Raw genomic sequence first — 18,854 nt, 5'->3', positions numbered from 1 at the left:
TGCCAGGGAGTAGAGACCAGGGTGGGAGGGTTAAGTGGACCAGCTGACAAGTACATAAAATAATTGTAGGTATTATAAATGTTAAGGTGTCATATTTAACTTTTTATATTGATAATGTATTATTTAAATATTTTAGGTATCACTACTATTGATCCAAATCACTGAGAAAGAAAATAAAATGAAAGATTTAACATTTCTGCTAGAGGAATCCAGAGATAAAGTTAATCAATTAGAGGAAAAGACAAGTAAGAGTTTATATAAGATAATACAATGTGCCTTATGTATTCCTCTTGTTATGTTCTAAATGTTGACTTTCATTACAAGTTTGTTGTAATGCTTTCTAGTACTGTACTTCTCAATCTGAGTTGGTTTGGTTGGAGGAGGGCATAATAGATTAACCTGGGGAGCTTTTGTAAAATACACGTACTCTTCTTTTCCCTTTTCCATGCTCTTATCTTTTTCAAATGTTTCAACTATATGCTCCACAGAGACAGAGACCTTGTCTTTTTTGTTCACTGACTTGGAACTGTTGCATTCCAAGTGCCGAGAACAGTGCCTGGCACATATAAGGCACTCAAAATTAATAATATTATTATTTTTTTGAGATGGAGTCTCACTCTATCACCCAGGCTGGAGTGCAGTGGCACGATCTTGGCTCACTGCAACCTCTGCCTCCCGAGTTCAAGCGATTCTCCTGCTTGAGCCTCCCTAGTAGCTGGGACTATAGGTGTATACCACCACGCCCGGCTAATTTTTGTATTTTCCTGGAGACAAGGTTTCGCCTTGTTGGCCAGGCTGATCTCGAACTCCTGACCTCAGGTGGTCCACTCGCCTCAGCCTCCCAAAGTTCTGGGATTACAGGCGTGAGCCACTGCGCCTAGCAAAAATTATTTTTTGAATGAACAAATCATATGAGAGCACGATGGAGAGAGTTACTAATTTTTCCCAGAGAGAGACCTTTAGAAAGGCATTAGGGAAAAACTGTTGAACTGTTTAAAAGTTTACTAGACAGTGAACTGGAGGAGACAATACAGGTGGAATAAATGGCTTGTGCAAGTCATGGAAGTAGGAATGTTAGGGTATATTTTTAGTAAACTGACTGGTGTGGCAATATCTTATTGAACTCAGACAGATGAAATTGTAAAAGATTTGGATCCCTTTATGAAGGATCCTGAGTGTTATGTCATGTTTAGACTGTCTTATTAGGGAATATTTTTCAAACTTTTTTAACGACAGGACACTTAGAAGGCATAGCGTTTGTGAAACACCATGCACCTTCCAGAGCATTATAGGGATATTATGGCATTTGTTGTTTTTCTATTGTTCAAAACATTCTCTTGTCTTCACATGGCAAATAATTATCTGGTTTCTGCCAATCTATACCTGCTAATTTCATCTTACTGTCATTACTATATGATATACTCCAGATACATTGAAATAATTTAACTTCACCTATATTTTATGCTCTTTTGATCCCACCCCATGCTTTTGGCTACTTCCTGTACTCAAAATGAATCTCTTCTCTCCATCCCAAGTCTGTTGGCTAAATTCTTAGTAAGGGCATAAACATTACCTGTTTGTCCCCTGTGACTAGGAGTGTCTTGAGGAGGGATTGGGTCTTAAATATCTTTGTACCTGTAGTGCCCAGTATATGGTTTTGCACATAATACGAGTTCAATAGTTGGATGAATGAAATAATATTTAATCTTATCATATAAACTGAAAAAAGTAATAAATAACTGTAATTCTATATGATTTCTGTAGACTCATACCCACTGAAGTGTGTTCATTTAAGTGACTTTTCATTGTTTTCCATAGGTATGTATCTTCCACTTGTTTTTCTCTGTGTTCAGTGTGGATATTTTTTACTGATCTGTTATCTAATCCTGGCTGTGATGTGTCTAATTTGCTTTAAACCTATCTACTGAATTTTTTTTTTTTTGAATTCTTAACTTTAAATGAATCATGTATTTTTCATTTTGAAGTTTCCATTTGATTACTTAAGAGTCCAATTTTGTGGTTAAGTTTTCTCCTCTTTTAAAAGTCTCATTTTTTACCTCTTAAATATATATTCATCATTGATATTTTATAGCTATTCTCTGTTTATTTCAATATATGTCTCATCTGTTGGTTTATTTCTATTGTTTCTTTTTTAAAACTATGGTAAAATACGTGTAACATAAAATTTACCATCTTAATCATATTTAAGTGTCCAGTTCTATAGCATTAAGTATGTTCACATTGTTATGCAACCATAACCACCATCTGTCTTCTCCAAGAACTCACCATCCAAGAACTCTTTTCATCTTGCAAAATGGAAACTCTGTACCCAATGAAAAATAACATTCCATTCCCTTCTTCCTGCAGCTTCTGGCAACCACTATTTGATTTTCTTTCTTTTTACTTTTTCTTTTTTATTTTGCTATTTGGGCATTTGTTCTTATCCTTTGGTGTGCCCAGTAATTTTTAAAATTAAATTCTGTACATTGTAATAAGAAAAATCTTGGAGCTTCCCGATGATATTGTCTTTTCTCTGCTGGAGAGAAATTAGGGGTGTGTTGGGCTGATTATCTGATTCCAGTTAGAGACTGAGCTAAATGAAAGGAAACTGGCCAAGTATATAAGGTTTTTCAAGTCTTCAATTTTGTTTCTTCAGCTCTTTGAGACCTCTCAAAAGTAAGCTGGCTTTTCTGTACCTTAGCAACAGGCCTCTGCCTGGTTTAAGACAGCATCTTAGTCTTTTGCTTATGCCCAGATCGGCAGATGTCAGTTGTACTTTGTCAGTTCACTTTCAGCAGTTTTAAGAATCTTAGCCCATTTAGTCCTTTTATGTCATTCTGTCTTTTCTGGTTGTTTCCAGCGTGAGAGTTGGTATGCTACTAACTACTCCACCCTGCCTAGAAATATTCATTTAAATTAATTACGATCAACTAATTTTTGTTTTCCTTTTTAATGTTTGCTTATTACCTAATTTATTTTGTCACTTGCTAATAATGGTTCCTAAAGAGTATTAATTATCAAAAATTTAAGTAGATAACAATCATATTTTACATGATTTCATTATTTCTTATGGCTGAACAGTACTCCAATTTGTATATATTTCTTTATCCAGTCATCTGTTGATGAACACTGGTTGATTCCATATTGCTATTGTGAATAGTGCTACAATATGTGTGTTTTAGTTCTATAGACAGGACATTATTATTACTGTTTTATACAGGCAATATTTATTTCATTTTACCCATGTATTTTTTTCAATTTCTTTGCTCTTTTTTTCGTATCTTAAACTTTTCATTCAGACCATTTTCTTTCTGTTTTAAAGAGGAATATTTAGAATCTCCTTTAGTGAGAATATGTTTGTGATTAGCTGTCATAAATTCCATTTGTCTGAAAATTTGTTTATTCATTCTCATCCATAAAGGATATGTTTGCGTGATATGTCTTTCTAGGTTGGCACACTACATTATTTCTAGATATTTCTTTTAGCCCATGGAAGGTATTCTTCCTTCCTTCCTTCCTTCCTTCCTTTCTAGATGGAGTCTTGCTTTGTTGCCCAGGCTGGAGTGCAGTGGCACAATCATGCCTTCAAGTGATCCTCCCAACCCAACCTCCTGAGTAGCTGGGATACAGGCAGATGCCACCACACCTGGCTAATTTTAACATTTTTTGTAGAGACAGGGTTTCACTGTGTTGCCCAGGATGGTCTCAAACTCCTGGGCTCTAGCGATCTTTCTGCCTTGGCTTCCCAAAGTCCTGGGATTACAGATGTGAACCACCACGCCTGGCTTACTTTGTTGATTTTAAGAAGTCAGTAATATCTTTTCCCTCTCTTATGGATTTTCAGGTTTTCTTCATGTTCGATTTTTAGCATTTACAGTATAATATGTTAACTCATACGCTTAGTTTTGTTTAATAGCTTCTTCAATCTGTAAATTACTGTCTGTTACTATTGTTTCTTGGAAATTCTCAACAATAATCTCTTCAGATATTGTATTTGCTCTACTTCTGTTTCCTCATTTTCTGAGTAAGAAAAAAATGTTGAGGAAAAACCCGTGTTGCATCTTGGGAGGCTGAGGTGGAAGGATCACTTGAGCCCAGGAGTTCGAGGTTACAGTGAGCTATGATTGCTCCATTGCACTCCAGCCTGGGTGGCAGAGTGAGACCCTATCTCAAAACAAACAAACAAACAAACAAACCAAACAAAACCAAACCCAAAACCAAAATAAAAACCTACATTAATTTTTGAACACTTCTTTGACTCAATCTTTTTTCTGTTTCAACAGTTTTGCCTTTCTATACCTTATCCTAATTTCTTTTTACCTATATTGTAATTCACTAATTTTCTTCTCTTTTATTTCTCACACATTATGAAATTCCTCCATTTTATTTTTAGTTACTAAGATGTTTATTTTAAGATGTTATTCTTCTTTTTCTAATCTGCCATTCTACTTTGTCTAGTTGTCTATTTCTTCTTATTTTCAAGATTGTCTTTTCTTTAAATATACAAACCATAGCTGTTTTATAGTCCTTTTCTGATTTTTTAATTTTAAATGTTTGTAATTCTCATTCTGTCTTGTTTAAGATAGTTTTTAGTCAAAGTGCCTTGTTTGCTTGTGTGCCTTTTTTTTTTTGACTTTGTGCTCATTTTTTTTATTTGAAAAAAAAGATTACTTGTAGGAATAAGTTAAGGCCTGCTTAACATCCCCCTGGGAGGATTTGCTTTTTTTCCCCCCATGTACATGATATTTCTATCCATTTGGGACAAACTTAAGGCAGCTTGAAGGCTTGGGGTGTCCTGAACTACTCAGGTGATTTGAATCTGAGCTGCAAATCTGCCTGTGAGTTGGTTTACTTTTGCTTGCTCCTGACATCAAAACTGTCCCAACTTATTGTACAGAAGTTTACTTCTTAGACACCCTCTACCTTCTGTAATCTTTGGGTTTTCATATATCTTAAATTCTCTATCCCATCATATTTCAAACCAAAAGTCCAACTTTGCCAGGGTCTGCAAATGCCCTCTGGGCACAAACAAGTTTTGTGGTTACCTTACTTCTGTAGGTTTCTATTTTCTCTTCATTTTTGGCCTGGCAAATTCCTATTTTGTCAGGAGCTTAATGCTTTAATATTCTTAATATTTGATCTTGAATTTTTATTCCCTTTTACAGGAGTGTTTAAATGACAAAGCTCATCATTATCCCTTTGGAGTTTTCAGTTTCGATTTTATGTATTACTTCTAGTAGTTTTATTGATTTACTGATATCTTCCTTTAGTTTACAAAGTATGTGATAATACCTACTTTTAAATTTCATAGCCAATAATTCTAAAATATGAAATCTTTGCAGATCTAAGTTGGCCTTTTGTTCATTTTGCTGACTGTTCATGGTGCTTTGTTTCCCGTTGTGTTTGTTGATTGTGAGGTCATGTAACTTTATTTGTGGAAATTCTTTAAGGCCTGGATTAGCAGTATATTAGGCCTGGAGAAAATTTGCATATTCCATTTTCTAGGATCCTGGGGAAACTTAGGAGCACTTCAAATTAAATTTTGGCTTGGAGATCTTTGGAAAATTCTGGCAGTATATTCCGTTCCCATACATGCCTAAGGGCTAGTTTGTGCTTATGATTTTTCAGAGGAGATATTTATCACCAGACCATAAGAAATAGTATCATAATGGACACCACAATCATTAGTCAACATTTCCCTCACCAGGCTGGAGTGCAGTGGTACAATCTTGGCTCACTGCAACCTCCGCCTTCCTGGTTCAGGTGATTCTCCTGCCTCAGCCTCCCCAGTAGCTGGGACTACAGGTGCGCACCACCATGCCCACCTAATTTTTGTATTTTTAGTAGAGACGGGGTTTCACCATGTTGGCCAGGATGGTCTCGAACTCCTGACCTCATAATCCGCCTGCCTCGGCCTCCCAAAGTGCTGGGATCACAGGCATGGCCTCTGGGCCCGGCCCAGATTTACTTTTTCTATTTTTTCCCCAGAGTTGGACCAATGACCCTTTCATCCTATGTAGTTTTTTCAGAGTGGAATTTAAAAAATATAAACTTGGCACGTACTTCTGTTGCTTAACATCCTTTATTGTTTTGCGTGGTCTTCATGAATTATGAACCAGAAGACTCTGAACAAGTTATATAAGTCCTGTTATGATCATGTCCTTGTTATGCTTCCAATCATATCTCCTGTGACTTATTCATTATAGTTCAAGCCTTATGCTCCTAAAATACATTTTCTTTAGACGCCAGAACATGTCATTCTATCTCTTCTGTGTTTTCCTTTGTACGTGCTCTTACACTTGCCCGTGACCTTTTCTCTCCTAACTCCCATTACCTTTGCTAATTTAATTCTTACTGTCTTTCAAATGTTTCAACTCAGCAGCTACTTTCTTGAAGTCTTTAAACTTTTTCTGTCTCCCTGTACCTCTAACCCTGACTGATCTTATTTGGCTTAGGTATCCCCTCTATGTAAACTCCCAGAACTTCTAGTGAGTACCCATCAGCACAATCATTGTTTATTTGCCTGCCTGACCAATATATTGTAAATTATCATGAATATTAGGGTCCAGTTTCTACCATATATCACCATTATCGTCATCTTAATAGCAGTTATCATTTATTGATTATAGATTAGACACTGTGTTTAAGCATTTTAAGTTGCATTATCTTGTTTAATTCTAACAGCAGGTGACTCTTCATAATATGAATAATTATCATTATTCTAATATGCCAGGTGGGAAAAGTAGTCAGACTGGTTAAGTATCATGCCCGAGGCCAGGTAGCTTAGTAAAAGGAAATCATATAATTTGAATTCAGAGAATATAATGAACTTCTTTTTTCTCCTATTGTTTTTATGATGTTTAAAAATGAGTGCACAAATATAAAACATATAGACTAGTACCTGAGACTTAGTATTTATTAAAAATGGGCTCTTAAGTGGAGTCGAAAGCTTTTATTTATAATTTAATAAATGGAGTATTTTGAAAAATAAAAAAATCAAGATAATCAATAATGAAAATAAAATCGTGAATAATTTTACCATCGGGAGATAAATTACTTTTCATATTTTAGTGTGTATCTTTTCCTTTTGCATGCAGTGTTTAAATATTGTTTTAAACTCACTCTTTTTATTCTATATTTTATGATATCCAAATTAATAATCAATCAATAAAATTTGTATTACACTTTCAGTGGCTACATGGTATACCATCCCATATATGTCTACTTTTGGATATTTAGGTTGTTTCTAGTGTTTTGCTATTATAAAAAATGTAAATCCTTAAATATTTATTTTTGAGTTATTGGGAGATAACAGTCTTGAAAAGTCAATAAAGCTTGATGGTGACCAATATTTGTGTGTCTATATTTGCATATTTCCCCCTCATTTTGGACTATTATCTAATGGAGGAAAAAGACTAATTGTCACAAATAATAGTTTTCTTGGTATATATCTTCTGCTAAGTACTAGCTATTTATAACTTTCTCTTTTAGAATTACAGAGTGAAAACTTAAAACAATCAATTGAGAAGCAGCATCATTTGACTAAAGAACTAGAAGATATTAAAGTGTCATTACAAAGAAGTGTGGTATGATTTAAAAACTCATTAGTGTGTAATAAGTCTCACACTATCAATCAGTCAACAAATATTATTAAATACTAATACAATGTACAAGGACCTGGAGTTTCAAATAGTTAGAGAAGACACAATCCTAGTCTGCAAAATGCTATAGTTTAGAGACATTGCATAAAAACACATCAAAAGTATAATTAAAATACAAGACCCTGGACAGGTGACAACAGGGTGGTTTAGGTAATAAATTAATAGTTCTAAGAATTGAAAGAACAGTATGGCTGGGTTGGCTAGGAAGGCTCCCTGGAGGAGCTGGAACTATAGGTGGGATTTGGAGAACAGAGAATTGAAATAAGAGTAGTGGGTGGGCATTCCAGGATAGGGAGGAGGAATAATAGTTAGGAAAATATGAGGGTGGGAAAGGGGCAGTAAATGTATAGAAGCAGATGAGTTCAGCTTTTTTGGTTAAGGCCTTTGGATCATTGCTCTTATTTTATACTTTATTTCATTTAGGGTACTCAAAAGGCTTTAGAGGAAGATTTACAGATAGCAACAAAAACAATTTGTCAGCTAACTGAAGAAAAAGAAGCTCAAATGGAAGAATCTAATAAAGCTAGAGCTGCTCATTCGTTTGTGGTTACTGAATTTGAAACTACTGTCTGCAGCTTGAAAGAATTATTGAGAACAGAACAGCAAAGGTAAAATATTTATTATTTTTAATACTAAAATAAGTGAATAAAAAAGTTTACTTTTAATATTCAATGCCATTTTCTTTGCATAGCCAACTGATGTGTAATTCATATAACAACTGTAGTCAGGTCTCTTATGTATAAAGTGGGAATACATTTTAAAAGTTTCTTTGGATAGACAGATATCTTAGGAAAAGATGTAAAAGAAGATGTTCTCTAGGATAGTTCTCATGTATGCTTTGCCATAGAATTTAGTTTATATACAGAAACTCATGGATGGTTGATGCAGTGATATGATATATTTAATGACTCTGTAGATTATTATTAGCTTCCTAGAAGTACTTCCAGGCTGTAGGGTTTATCTTACTGAGGTCTGTAGACCTTTCTGATTTATAAATTTAGCAGCTAGCCTGGCATAGGTAAGTACTACTCTATGTTTATTAAATTAACTAATTAATCAGTATCAATTTAATTAATATAATTAATTATCATTAACTTATTAAATAAATGGTTTAACAAATGTGATTACATAAAAAATAAACTAGTATTTTCATTTCATCTGAATAGCAGTTTTTCTAACACTTGAGTGTTAAAGACTCTATTTTTTACTACTCTATATTAAGGAAATATTTATATAAAGCTGTGTTAAGAGGCCTAGATAATTATTTTTTGTTTCATTAGCATTAGGGTTAATTAACTTTGGTAGGATAAAGGAGAACAGGTTTCTCTCTGAAGCCATAGCCAGGGCCTAGCAATATTTTTTGTCTGTTGCTTGTGCATGGTGAGGGAAAAGCTAGCCTTTCCAGCTCCCCTAATTTATATAATTTTGATTGACCTATCCAGTGATTTTTCATTTTTAAAATGGTAGGTTACCTAAGATTCCTCTATCCCTATTACCTCAGTTTTATACTTTGAGGAAACAGAAAGCCAGAGAAGTTAACCAAATTATACATGTTCTCATAATTATATTGTTCCTAAGGCAGAATTCAGTATAATAGTAGTTACATACTCAATTTCTTTCAGAGTTCTAGGATGCGTTAATCTGATTATCATCAACAGCTAAGAGAAAACTTATACCATAAGCTTTAAGGTATATCTATGTATATTACATAAATGTAATATACAATTATGTATTTCTAATAGTAATATCTTATTTTAAAATGTTACACTATATGGTGCAGAGTAGGTACTTAATAACTGTTTAACAATCCAGTGGGTGAATCTATTCTAAGATATATCGTTGCTAAATTGTACCAATTTTAGTTATGAGATGAATTCTGACTAAAATAATATTTTGTATTGAAAATTATATATTTTACAAGATTGGAAAAAAATGAAGATCGGTTGAAAATACTTACCATGGAGCTTCAAAAGAAATCAAGTGAACTGGGTAAGACCTAGAGAATAATGTGTGTACTTTAATAATATTAACTTATTATAGAATCATAAACACTCTTTTGAAATAAAATATAATTTCCCCTCTGTCATTTGCCAGTAGAGATTGCTTGATAATATTTTTATTTCCATATTTGAAGGTAGAAAATTTAAACCTTAAGAAAGACTATTTTATTCAGTTTTATTATGCAGTTAATAGCTATTTAGAAGTGTGGGGAGCCTAAGAGAGGTCTGAGGCTCCTAACAGAATACAACTAAGAGAAGTTGATATTCTGTTTTCTCTATTTTAGGATTCAGAGACCTTAATAATTCTTAGTGAGAAATGTCTGTTATTGTTTAATTGAATTTTGAAATTTCATTGCTTTGTTGTGTTACATTATGTACTATTCACAGGAAAATGTGATCCTATTTTATCGTAAGGTGTTATTAAAATTAAACAACTTTCATGGCCATGAGAGAGACATTCTCTACAGTAGTTATTTTATAATTTATGGCCATGTAATTAGATAATTCTAATAACCTATGCTTCATATTCATAAATCTTCATATCTATAAATGTGGAAAATTACAAAGAATAAAATATTTTCCAATTTTAGTGAAAAAATATTTTTTATAAATGAAAAATATTCATGAATTGGCAAATATTTTATAAAATATTTTCATAACTTTATGTAAGCTTTATTATTAGATTTAAATACTTGTATAATTAAAATAATTGTCAACTAAAATATTATCTAGTATCTGAAATGTGTGCTTTACATTTCACAAGTAGTTAGGTTGTTTGGTTGAACTTTTGGACCATATTTATACTTTGTTTTTTTGTGAGGCTTAATTTTCCACTATAGATTAACCCTTTATCATCTAAAATTGTACTATCAAATGCAAATAATTTTATCTTCTTAGGATAACTTTAAATTAGAATGGTTATAATATAGACCATTCCATTTTTTATTCTTCCTTTGAGCATAAAGTACTGTTTTAAATCATTATATATACCTATACTTACTTTTTAAAAAATTATTATTATACTTTAAATTCTAGGGTACATGTGCACAATGTGTAGTTTTGTTGTATAGGTATACATGTGCCACGTTGGTTTGCTGCACCCCTCAACTCGTCATTAACATTAGGTATTTTCCCTAATGCTATCCCTCCCCTAGCCCCCCATCCCCCAACAGGTCCTGGTGTGTGAGGTTCCCCTCCCTGTGTCCATGTGTTCTCATTGTTCAACTCCCACTTATGAGTGAGAACATATGGTGTTTGGTTTTCTGTCCTTGTGATATTTTTGCTGAGAATGATGGTTACCACCTTCATCCATGTCCTTGCAAAGCACATGAATTCATCCTTTTTTGTGGCTGCATAGTATTCCATGGTGTATATGTGCCACATTTTCTTTATCCAGTCTATCATTGATGGACATTTGGGTTGGTTCCAAGTCTTTGCTATTGTGAATAGTGCTGCAATAAACATACGTGTGCATGTGTCTTTATAATAGCATGATTTATAATCCTTTGGGTATATACCCAGTAGTGGGATTGCTGGGTCAAATGGTATTTCTAGTTCTAGATCCTTGAGGAATCTCCTCACTGTCTTCCACAATGGTTGAACTAATTTACACTCCCACCAACGGTGTAAAAGCGTTCCTATTTCTCCACATCCTTTCCAGCATCTGTTGTTTCCTGACTTTTTAATGATCGCCATTCTAACTGGTGTGAGATGGTATCTCATTGTAGTTTTGATTTGCATTTCTCTGATGACCAGTGATGATGAGCATTTTTTCATGTGTCTTTTGGCTGCATAAATGTCTTCTTTTAAGAAGTGTCTGTTCGTATCCTCTGCTCACTTTTTGGTGGGGTTTTTGTTTTTTTCTTGTAAACTTGTTTAAGCTCTTTATAGATTCTGGATATTAGCCCTTTGTCAGATGAGTAGATTGAAAAAATTTTCTCCCATTCTGTAGGTTGCCTGTTCACTCTGATGGTAGTTTCTTTTGCTGTGCAGAAGCTCTTTCATTTAATTAGATCCCATTTGTCAATTTTGGCTTTTGTTGCCATTGCTTTGGTGTTTTAGTCATGAAGTCTTTGCCCATGCCTATGTCCTGAATGGTATTACCTAGGTTTTCTTCTAGGGTTTTTATGGTATTAGGTCTTACCTTTAAGTCTTTAATCCATCTGAGTTAATTTTTGTATACCTATACTTATTTTCTTTAGAATTGTTTAATTTAATGTCTTAGGCTAAGGAATAATTTTGTTTCTTAAAATGTCTTTAATGGATATTTATTTGTAATAATTCAGTCTAATATTGAAATTAAGTGGCTGCTAGTTGTCATATTAAAAATGCAATTGTATTATACGATTTTCTCATAGTAGAGCAATATATTTTGACAAATTTGAAAAAAGTATTCTAGAATTGTGAAATAGAACCATGTGTGTTTTTTAGCATTGCCTTAGATGTTGTAGGAATGTATAGAAGTAAAATACCATCCTTTTGAGAAATCTCTGATTATTGTTGGAGAAAGCTGAAATACATAAAACCTTTAGAGTAATGGTGTCCAAAATGAAGGGGTGAGCAAAATTTCCTTTAGGGAAAGGGAAGAAAATATTAGAATTTCTATTTTTATTTATTTTTGTGTTTTGAATATGTTTTATAATGAATACTATAATACATATTTATATTTTATAAATTTATATTTATAAACATTAATTTATAACATTGATTATACATTTATGTAAATATAAATATGCATTTGTATTTTATACATACTTATATATTTTGGGTGAATGCTCACAGATTTCTTATTGACGGAGATATGTTAATACTGACACCAAGAGGAAGCCTAAGATAGCAATGTGTACTGCATAGTTGGAAAAGGCTTTATGGAAAAGGTAGATTTAAATTTAAAAGTAGACTTTAAGGCTTTGGATAGTTGTAGAGGATGAAGGAGTGTAGGAAACATCATGTGTAGGAAGGTAGTATTAACAATGACATAGGTACTCAACTTCTTTGGGTGACAATATAGTCTCAAAACCAGAAATCTTGAAGGATATTCTGTACTATTTATTCTCTTTCCCTTATGCTTTACTGCTAATTGGTTATCTGGTGCTCCTTAACACCTAACTCATAAAATATAACTAACTTAAAAGTTCCTCTTAACTATCATTTGAATCTTTTCCTTTTCTTGATTTCCACGGACCTAGAACAGTTCAATTCCTCATTTTCTCTTTCTTGGTTTTAGAGTTTCAGGATGCATGTAAAGAACATAATGGTACAAAAATTGTATTTGTAAGATTAATCATCAAACTGTGCTTCAGATTACCCCCATTTGTCCTAATCTTTATTCATCCCTTGCTATATTTAACTAAGCTTCTGTTTGCTTTGCCTTTCTTTAATAATCTTTTTTCTTAACCCAACAGCTCTCATTCCTCTTTGTTTCCTGGCTACACTTTACATTCTTCCTTGATGGTATTTTCTTAGGCTTACATCTTGGTTAAAGTGGTCTTCCATCATTTCCTCAGCAGTCTCAATCCTGAAAACACTTTTAACCTATGTACTGCTCAGATACAGCCTGCTCTATTCCTTGTATCTTTTAGGTCAGACATCTTTGACCAGTGCTATTACAGTTATAATAGCTTGAGAATCAGTCCTTTTCTTTCTAGGATAGCCACCTTTTGCTCATTTTCTACATTGCTGCTAGAGTGTTTCTTTAAATATACAAATCTGATTGTTTTATGTGGCAAATTTAAGAGGCATCTCATTGCCTAAGTTCAAACTACTTAGATATCAGTTATCTTTTCATTGTTCATTTAAAGAGCGGGAGTACCGCATACCAAGTGAGTTGAAGTCAACTGCAATAGGAAATCTTTGGCAAGTAATTTTTTCCCAGTTTCTTAACTTGTTACAGTTTTCTTTGCTGCTTCATGTGTTGCCCATCTTCAATTCAGTCTAATATTGCTGTAAATGTGTCTTATTCTTGTACTCATTTTTCCATATCTGGATCTATCTTTGCTTTCAATTTGGTATGTAACAGATTCCCCTCCTAGTATGTTCTATTGCTTCTGCTTTGATTAGATATATAATCTAATAACTATTGAACTAAGGCTTAGATGTTTATTCCTTATTTGGCCTTGGATATGTAATGAGGAATGTAACAGACATGGTCTTTGTTCTCATGAGGTTTGCACTCTTCTTGGAGAGACATACAAAACGAATAATCACAAATAAATATTTAATTATAAATTGGGATAAGTGCTATGAAGAAAATAAAAATGATGCAATGCGGTGGCTGCAATGGACTTTGTGGGCCAGTCCGCAGGCCTACAGGCAAGCGCATATGGGTGAGTGCCAGCTGTGGTGGTAGTGGCAGGCCTGGCTGACCCTTCATCAGGCACCCAGGAGGAGTGATTAGGTGCTAATGGTGGTGGATGGGGCAGTGTGATCCTTAGGCTCTTGGACAGTGTACTCAGGCACTTGAGGGAGCAGAGATAGTCCTGGTGGGCCTATCTTCAGGCTTGCCAGTTGTGTTTATAGGTGCTGGCTCTGGTGGGCAGGGGTGGGGTGATTCCTACGCCCCTGGTGGAGCACTCAGGTGAGTGCTGCAGCAGTTGTGGTGAGCTGGGGGAGCCTGCCCTTAGAGCATGTGCAAGTGTGCTGCGGCCCTGCTGCCAGGGAGGGTGGGATTGTTGTAGGTGGCAGCAGCTATAGGCAGGCCTCTGAGGAGTGTGCGCTTCAGCCCCAGGCATCAGCTGTCTGTGAGCCTGTACTCAGGGCATGTGACCCTGCTGCTGGGGGCAATGAGGTTGCTGCTAGTGGCTCTGGCTTCACCTGGTAGCTGGCAGTGGCAGTGGTTGTGGCTGTGAGCAAGGTAGCTTGTCCTTGGGGTGTTTGCAAATGTGTGATGGCCCTGCTGCTGGGGTGACATGGTATTGATGCCTTGGCTTATGCTTTGGCTCCAGCAGCAGCAGCCAGTAGTAGCAGCTGCGGGACGGGGAGCCTTTTCCTGGGGCACGGGAAGATGTGCTGCAGTCCTGCTGTTGGTAGGGGTCAGGGTTGCTGCCAGTGGGGTGCACTTCGGTCTTGGTGGCAGTAGTCAGCAGTGAGTATTGGCAGGGGGGGATGTCAGTGGGGCTCCAGGGATATGGAGATGCAGGGGTTGTTGGGCCCCAGAGCAGGATGTAGTCTCCTGGGGGCTGGGCTCTCAAAATGGCACTGGGCTATAGCTGCTTAGAACTCAGAGGGTGGGTGGGACCCTGCATAAATTCCCTCTATGGAACAATGCCTTCGTGAGATCTCTAGGCAGCTACCTATGTTAATCTCAGGGTCCAAAGGAGTCTACAGTGGCTGGGATTGCAGGAGTCTGCAGTGGGACTGTGGATGGTTGGGGCTTTCTCACTTACCCTTTCCCTGCATTAGGGAGCCTTTGCAGGCTCCCAGCCCATCCTGAGCAGGCTGCCTAGCTTTCTTCTCCTTCCTTGCCTTAGATGTTTCCTGACACATCTCTTTTGAATTCCAGTGTTCTTTCTTAGAGGATCTATTTGAAGTGTAATTATCTACTCACTAATTTAGTTATTCTTTGTGGAGGAGGTGAGTGGGCAGATGCCTCTAGTCAGCCGTCTTGAAGCCTTTCTTGTTTTTAAACTTTCGTCTTACATTTTCTACCTCTTTGTTCTTTTTCCTGAATTGGGAGGTATCTCTATCCTATCTCTGTATCTCTATCTTTATCTGTATCTCCATCTGTATCTGTATCTGTATCTCTATCTATTTCATCTCTATCTCTATCTCTCTATCTAAATTTGTTTCTCCCTTGCTAATTCAATCTTTAAATATGTCTGTTTTGCTATTTTCAAAATCTCAGTTGTCAAATTTTAAATTTCTAAGAGCTCTAGGTAATCTATTTCAGGGATCTAGTATCCTGTTGGAACACTATACTTAGTCAAATATCTGTTTCTGTTCACTCTATTAACTCTTTTTCTTTGAGTTTTAGTTTTTTTCTCAGTTTAATTTGGAGCTTTCTTTTTCATTGTTTTGCTTTTCTTCACGAATTGTTGGTACCTGATTGTTGACTCTCTAAGTATAAGTATTCTTCTTTTCCCACTTGTGTATTACAATCTAATTCTCTGGTTATGGGAGTGAGTGGGAGCTGCTGTGGGGAAAGGTGGGCATAGCGGCTTGTCTTTTACTATAGAGGATGTTTATCCTGCTTAAGAATAATAAGCTATTTGTAACACTACCTCATCTGCCACCCAAATTTCTAGGATCCTTACTTTATCCTGAGGTAGGCTTTGTGGTGAGAGGTATGGTCACTTGGTCTTGTTCCACATAGCCTTCATTGAATTAGTGTGAGGTTTTTTTTTTTTTCTCCAAGGATTCTTTAATTTTCTGGTTTGTAAATGATAGTCTCTTATTTTGTTAATGTTGTTCTTTTATATATATTTTTTCTTGTACTTTTTTTTCTAATTTTGTGGGATTGGGGTGAGAGAACATATATAGAGACATGCTCAGTCCACTGTCTTTAATCAATTTTTGAGTTTTTAAAAATTAAGTATTTTTACCTGAAATAACACTTTCTAGTTAAATAAGCTATGTATACATCCGGTTTTTCTTTTGGATTCTATATTGACATTTTATATTTTGTTAATTTTCTTTAAAGACTGTGGACAATTATTACAAGTGTTTTAAAAAATGTACAGAGTTTGAGAAATTTTCAGTAAGTCTATTACATCTCCAGTAATCAATAACGACCCTTAACAGTGAGGAAGGACAATATTTCAGACACAATAAATTTTTAGCTGACAGCTGGACATATTAGGGAACTCTGTAGGCAGTTTCTTTTTTGGTTTAATTTTTTGTGAGCAGGTTAAAAATATAAGAAAGTTGAAAAATGCAGGAGGCTTGGGCTGGAAAGATTTTTCAATTTATTAGCATAATGAACTCATGGAAGTGTAGAAAGAAAAACATTGGGCTTTATTTTTTAGGATGGCAAGAAAGAAGGCTGTCAGCAAAGAAAACAAGAACAGGAGGTAGAGAGGAAACAGGACATATGAATAGTGCAAAATCAAAGAGGAAAAAATTGGGAGAAGTTAATAGTATCAAATAGTACAAACCTCCACAGTGATGAAGACTTAAGAATTGTATCACAAAATGGTTATTGGTGATCCTTAAGATGATAATTTTATTATTATGGTGATAAGCATTAGTTTTACTTGGAGTTCAAAATGAAATGTGTAGGTAACAAATAAGAATTTGTTGGAAAAACAAACTAAGAAATTTGATAGCTGCTTGAAAGAGCAGAAAGGTCAGATATTGTTTTATATTCAAATAGAATGTTTAGACGAGATAGGGGAAATTAAAGATTCCTATACATAGAATCTGTGTATATTGGTAGTGTAAGAGCAAAGTCTCAGAGGAGGTGGGAATGTTGAAATCTAAAGTACAATGCTCAGAGTTAGCTTGAGAAAAGAGGATCACTTCTTTTAAGTTTGGAGTGAAGATTAAAAGGTCAGATGTTTAGATAGTGATGAGTTGAAGGTAAATGTACATTCTGACCTCATTTCAAATATATTTTATATGGATTTATTGCTTATTTTGCTTTATGAACTTTGGGTTATTTGGCAATGGCATTAACTTTAGAGAAACATTACTATTAATATTTATCTTTTATTAGCTTTGCATACTTAGATTTGGACTCCCTCTATGCTTTACATTGCTCTAGTTGCATTTATCTCCCCTGATTTTTCCCTTTTGTGTAGTATTATGCTTGTTTCTTCTGTCTCTTTTCCTATTCTTTTAATCCAGCTTTTTAAGACATTTTTTTTTGCTCATTTTAGAAGAGATGACTAAGCTTACAAATAACAAAGAAGTAGAACTTGAAGAATTGAAAAAAGTCTTGGTAAGTATAGTCTTTCCTATTAATATATAGCAATTACTTTTCAGAAGAATATTGAATCCCTTGACTTATAGACTCTCACACTATAGAAGTTTTATACTAATTTTTTCAGCTAAAATGTAAAAATTATATTTGGTTTTAAGATGCATTTTTTATATCAATTTTTATATACCTTGTTAACTGTCTTCATCAAGCTGTTTATATCATTTGAATATGTGTTGATAGCACACTAAGATCAAATTTGCATGTTATGTAGCTGATTGTAAATTTGGTAATTTTGGATGTTGTACCCTTTGAACAATAAAGATGCAATTTTGAAAAAGGTGTATGATATATATTCAGTACCTATATTTAATGTTCAGGTAAAATCATGTTTAGTGAAGATGTAGGGTAAAATTTCATTATATTTTAATTGATTACAGTGTATAGAACATGGGTCAGCACACTTTCTGTAGAGGACTAGATAGTAAATTATTTTACAGTCTGTGGGCCATACATGGTCTCTCTTCTCTCCTTCTCTGCCTTTGCCTCCTCTGCCTTCTCTCTTTTATTTTTAAGAACCTTGTAAAAATATAAAAACCATTCCTAGCTTAAGGGTCTAGGAAAAGAGACTGCAGGCTGAATTTGTCTTGCATACTGCAGTTTTCTGGCCCCTGATGTAGAATATAATATTGTTTATGATGACTGATAATTGATTTTGTGTTTACTTATCACATCTCTACCTGATTTTGCAGCTCCTAGTTCTTCTGTCCCTTGGGAAGCATTATTTTAAAATATTTTTCTTTTCTCCATTTAATTGCTCTGGGACAAACTCTTTGTAACTAATAATAATGTTTTCGGTGCTTTCAGATTTATTAATGCATACTTATACAGGTCTTAGCTTAAATGTCACTGCTTTGTGAAACCTCTCTTGGTACTCTAGGCTAGGTTTAGGTCTTTGTATGGCTTATTTCCATAGCACCCTGAATTTTTCCTTTATAACACTTATCACAAATGAAATTCATTTATTTTTGGTATTATTATTTAAGGCTTTATTCACCCTTTAGATTCCTTACTTAGCATAGTGGCTGGCACATAGTAGGTGCTCAATAAATAAATAGTGGAATGAATGTATGCTTCAATAAGGGTTAGGAGCCTTTGTCTTGTTTACCTTGTAACTTTAGTACTTAGCACAGAAAGTGACACTTTGTAACACTTTATAAATATTTGTTGAATGAATACTAAAGCATTGGCTTTTATATAACGATTCACTTCTGCATGGACAAGGACTGGTTTGGAGGTTTTGTTATTGTTGTAGGAAAAAACTGGGTTCTTGTCACA

At 34.7% G+C, this 18,854-nt stretch overlaps 1 protein-coding gene across 5 annotated transcripts in view; it reads left to right on the top strand.

Annotated features, from left to right (window-relative positions):
- SYCP1 (synaptonemal complex protein 1) overlaps positions 1–18,854 on the top strand; it is a 146,761-nt gene that overhangs the window by 22,978 nt on the left and 104,929 nt on the right. For all 5 annotated transcript variants that reach the window (XR_008512809.1, XM_054529179.1, XM_002810393.3 and 2 more), the window contains exons 12-16: positions 137–245; positions 7,492–7,586; positions 8,085–8,269; positions 9,583–9,650; positions 17,476–17,537. Coding sequence is in view for 4 of the 5 variants with exons in the window: in XM_054529179.1 (XP_054385154.1) it covers positions 137–245; positions 7,492–7,586; positions 8,085–8,269; positions 9,583–9,650; positions 17,476–17,537 (519 nt within the window). In the remaining variant the exon portion in view is untranslated. The remainder of the gene's footprint in view (positions 1–136; positions 246–7,491; positions 7,587–8,084; positions 8,270–9,582; positions 9,651–17,475; positions 17,538–18,854) is intronic.

The sequence above is a fragment of the Pongo abelii genome, chromosome 1 (assembly GCF_028885655.2).
Source record: "Pongo abelii isolate AG06213 chromosome 1, NHGRI_mPonAbe1-v2.0_pri, whole genome shotgun sequence".
NCBI lineage: Eukaryota > Metazoa > Chordata > Mammalia > Primates > Hominidae > Pongo > Pongo abelii.
The sequence above is the reverse complement of the archived record's forward strand: the minus strand, read 5'-3'. Positions and strand labels throughout refer to the sequence as shown.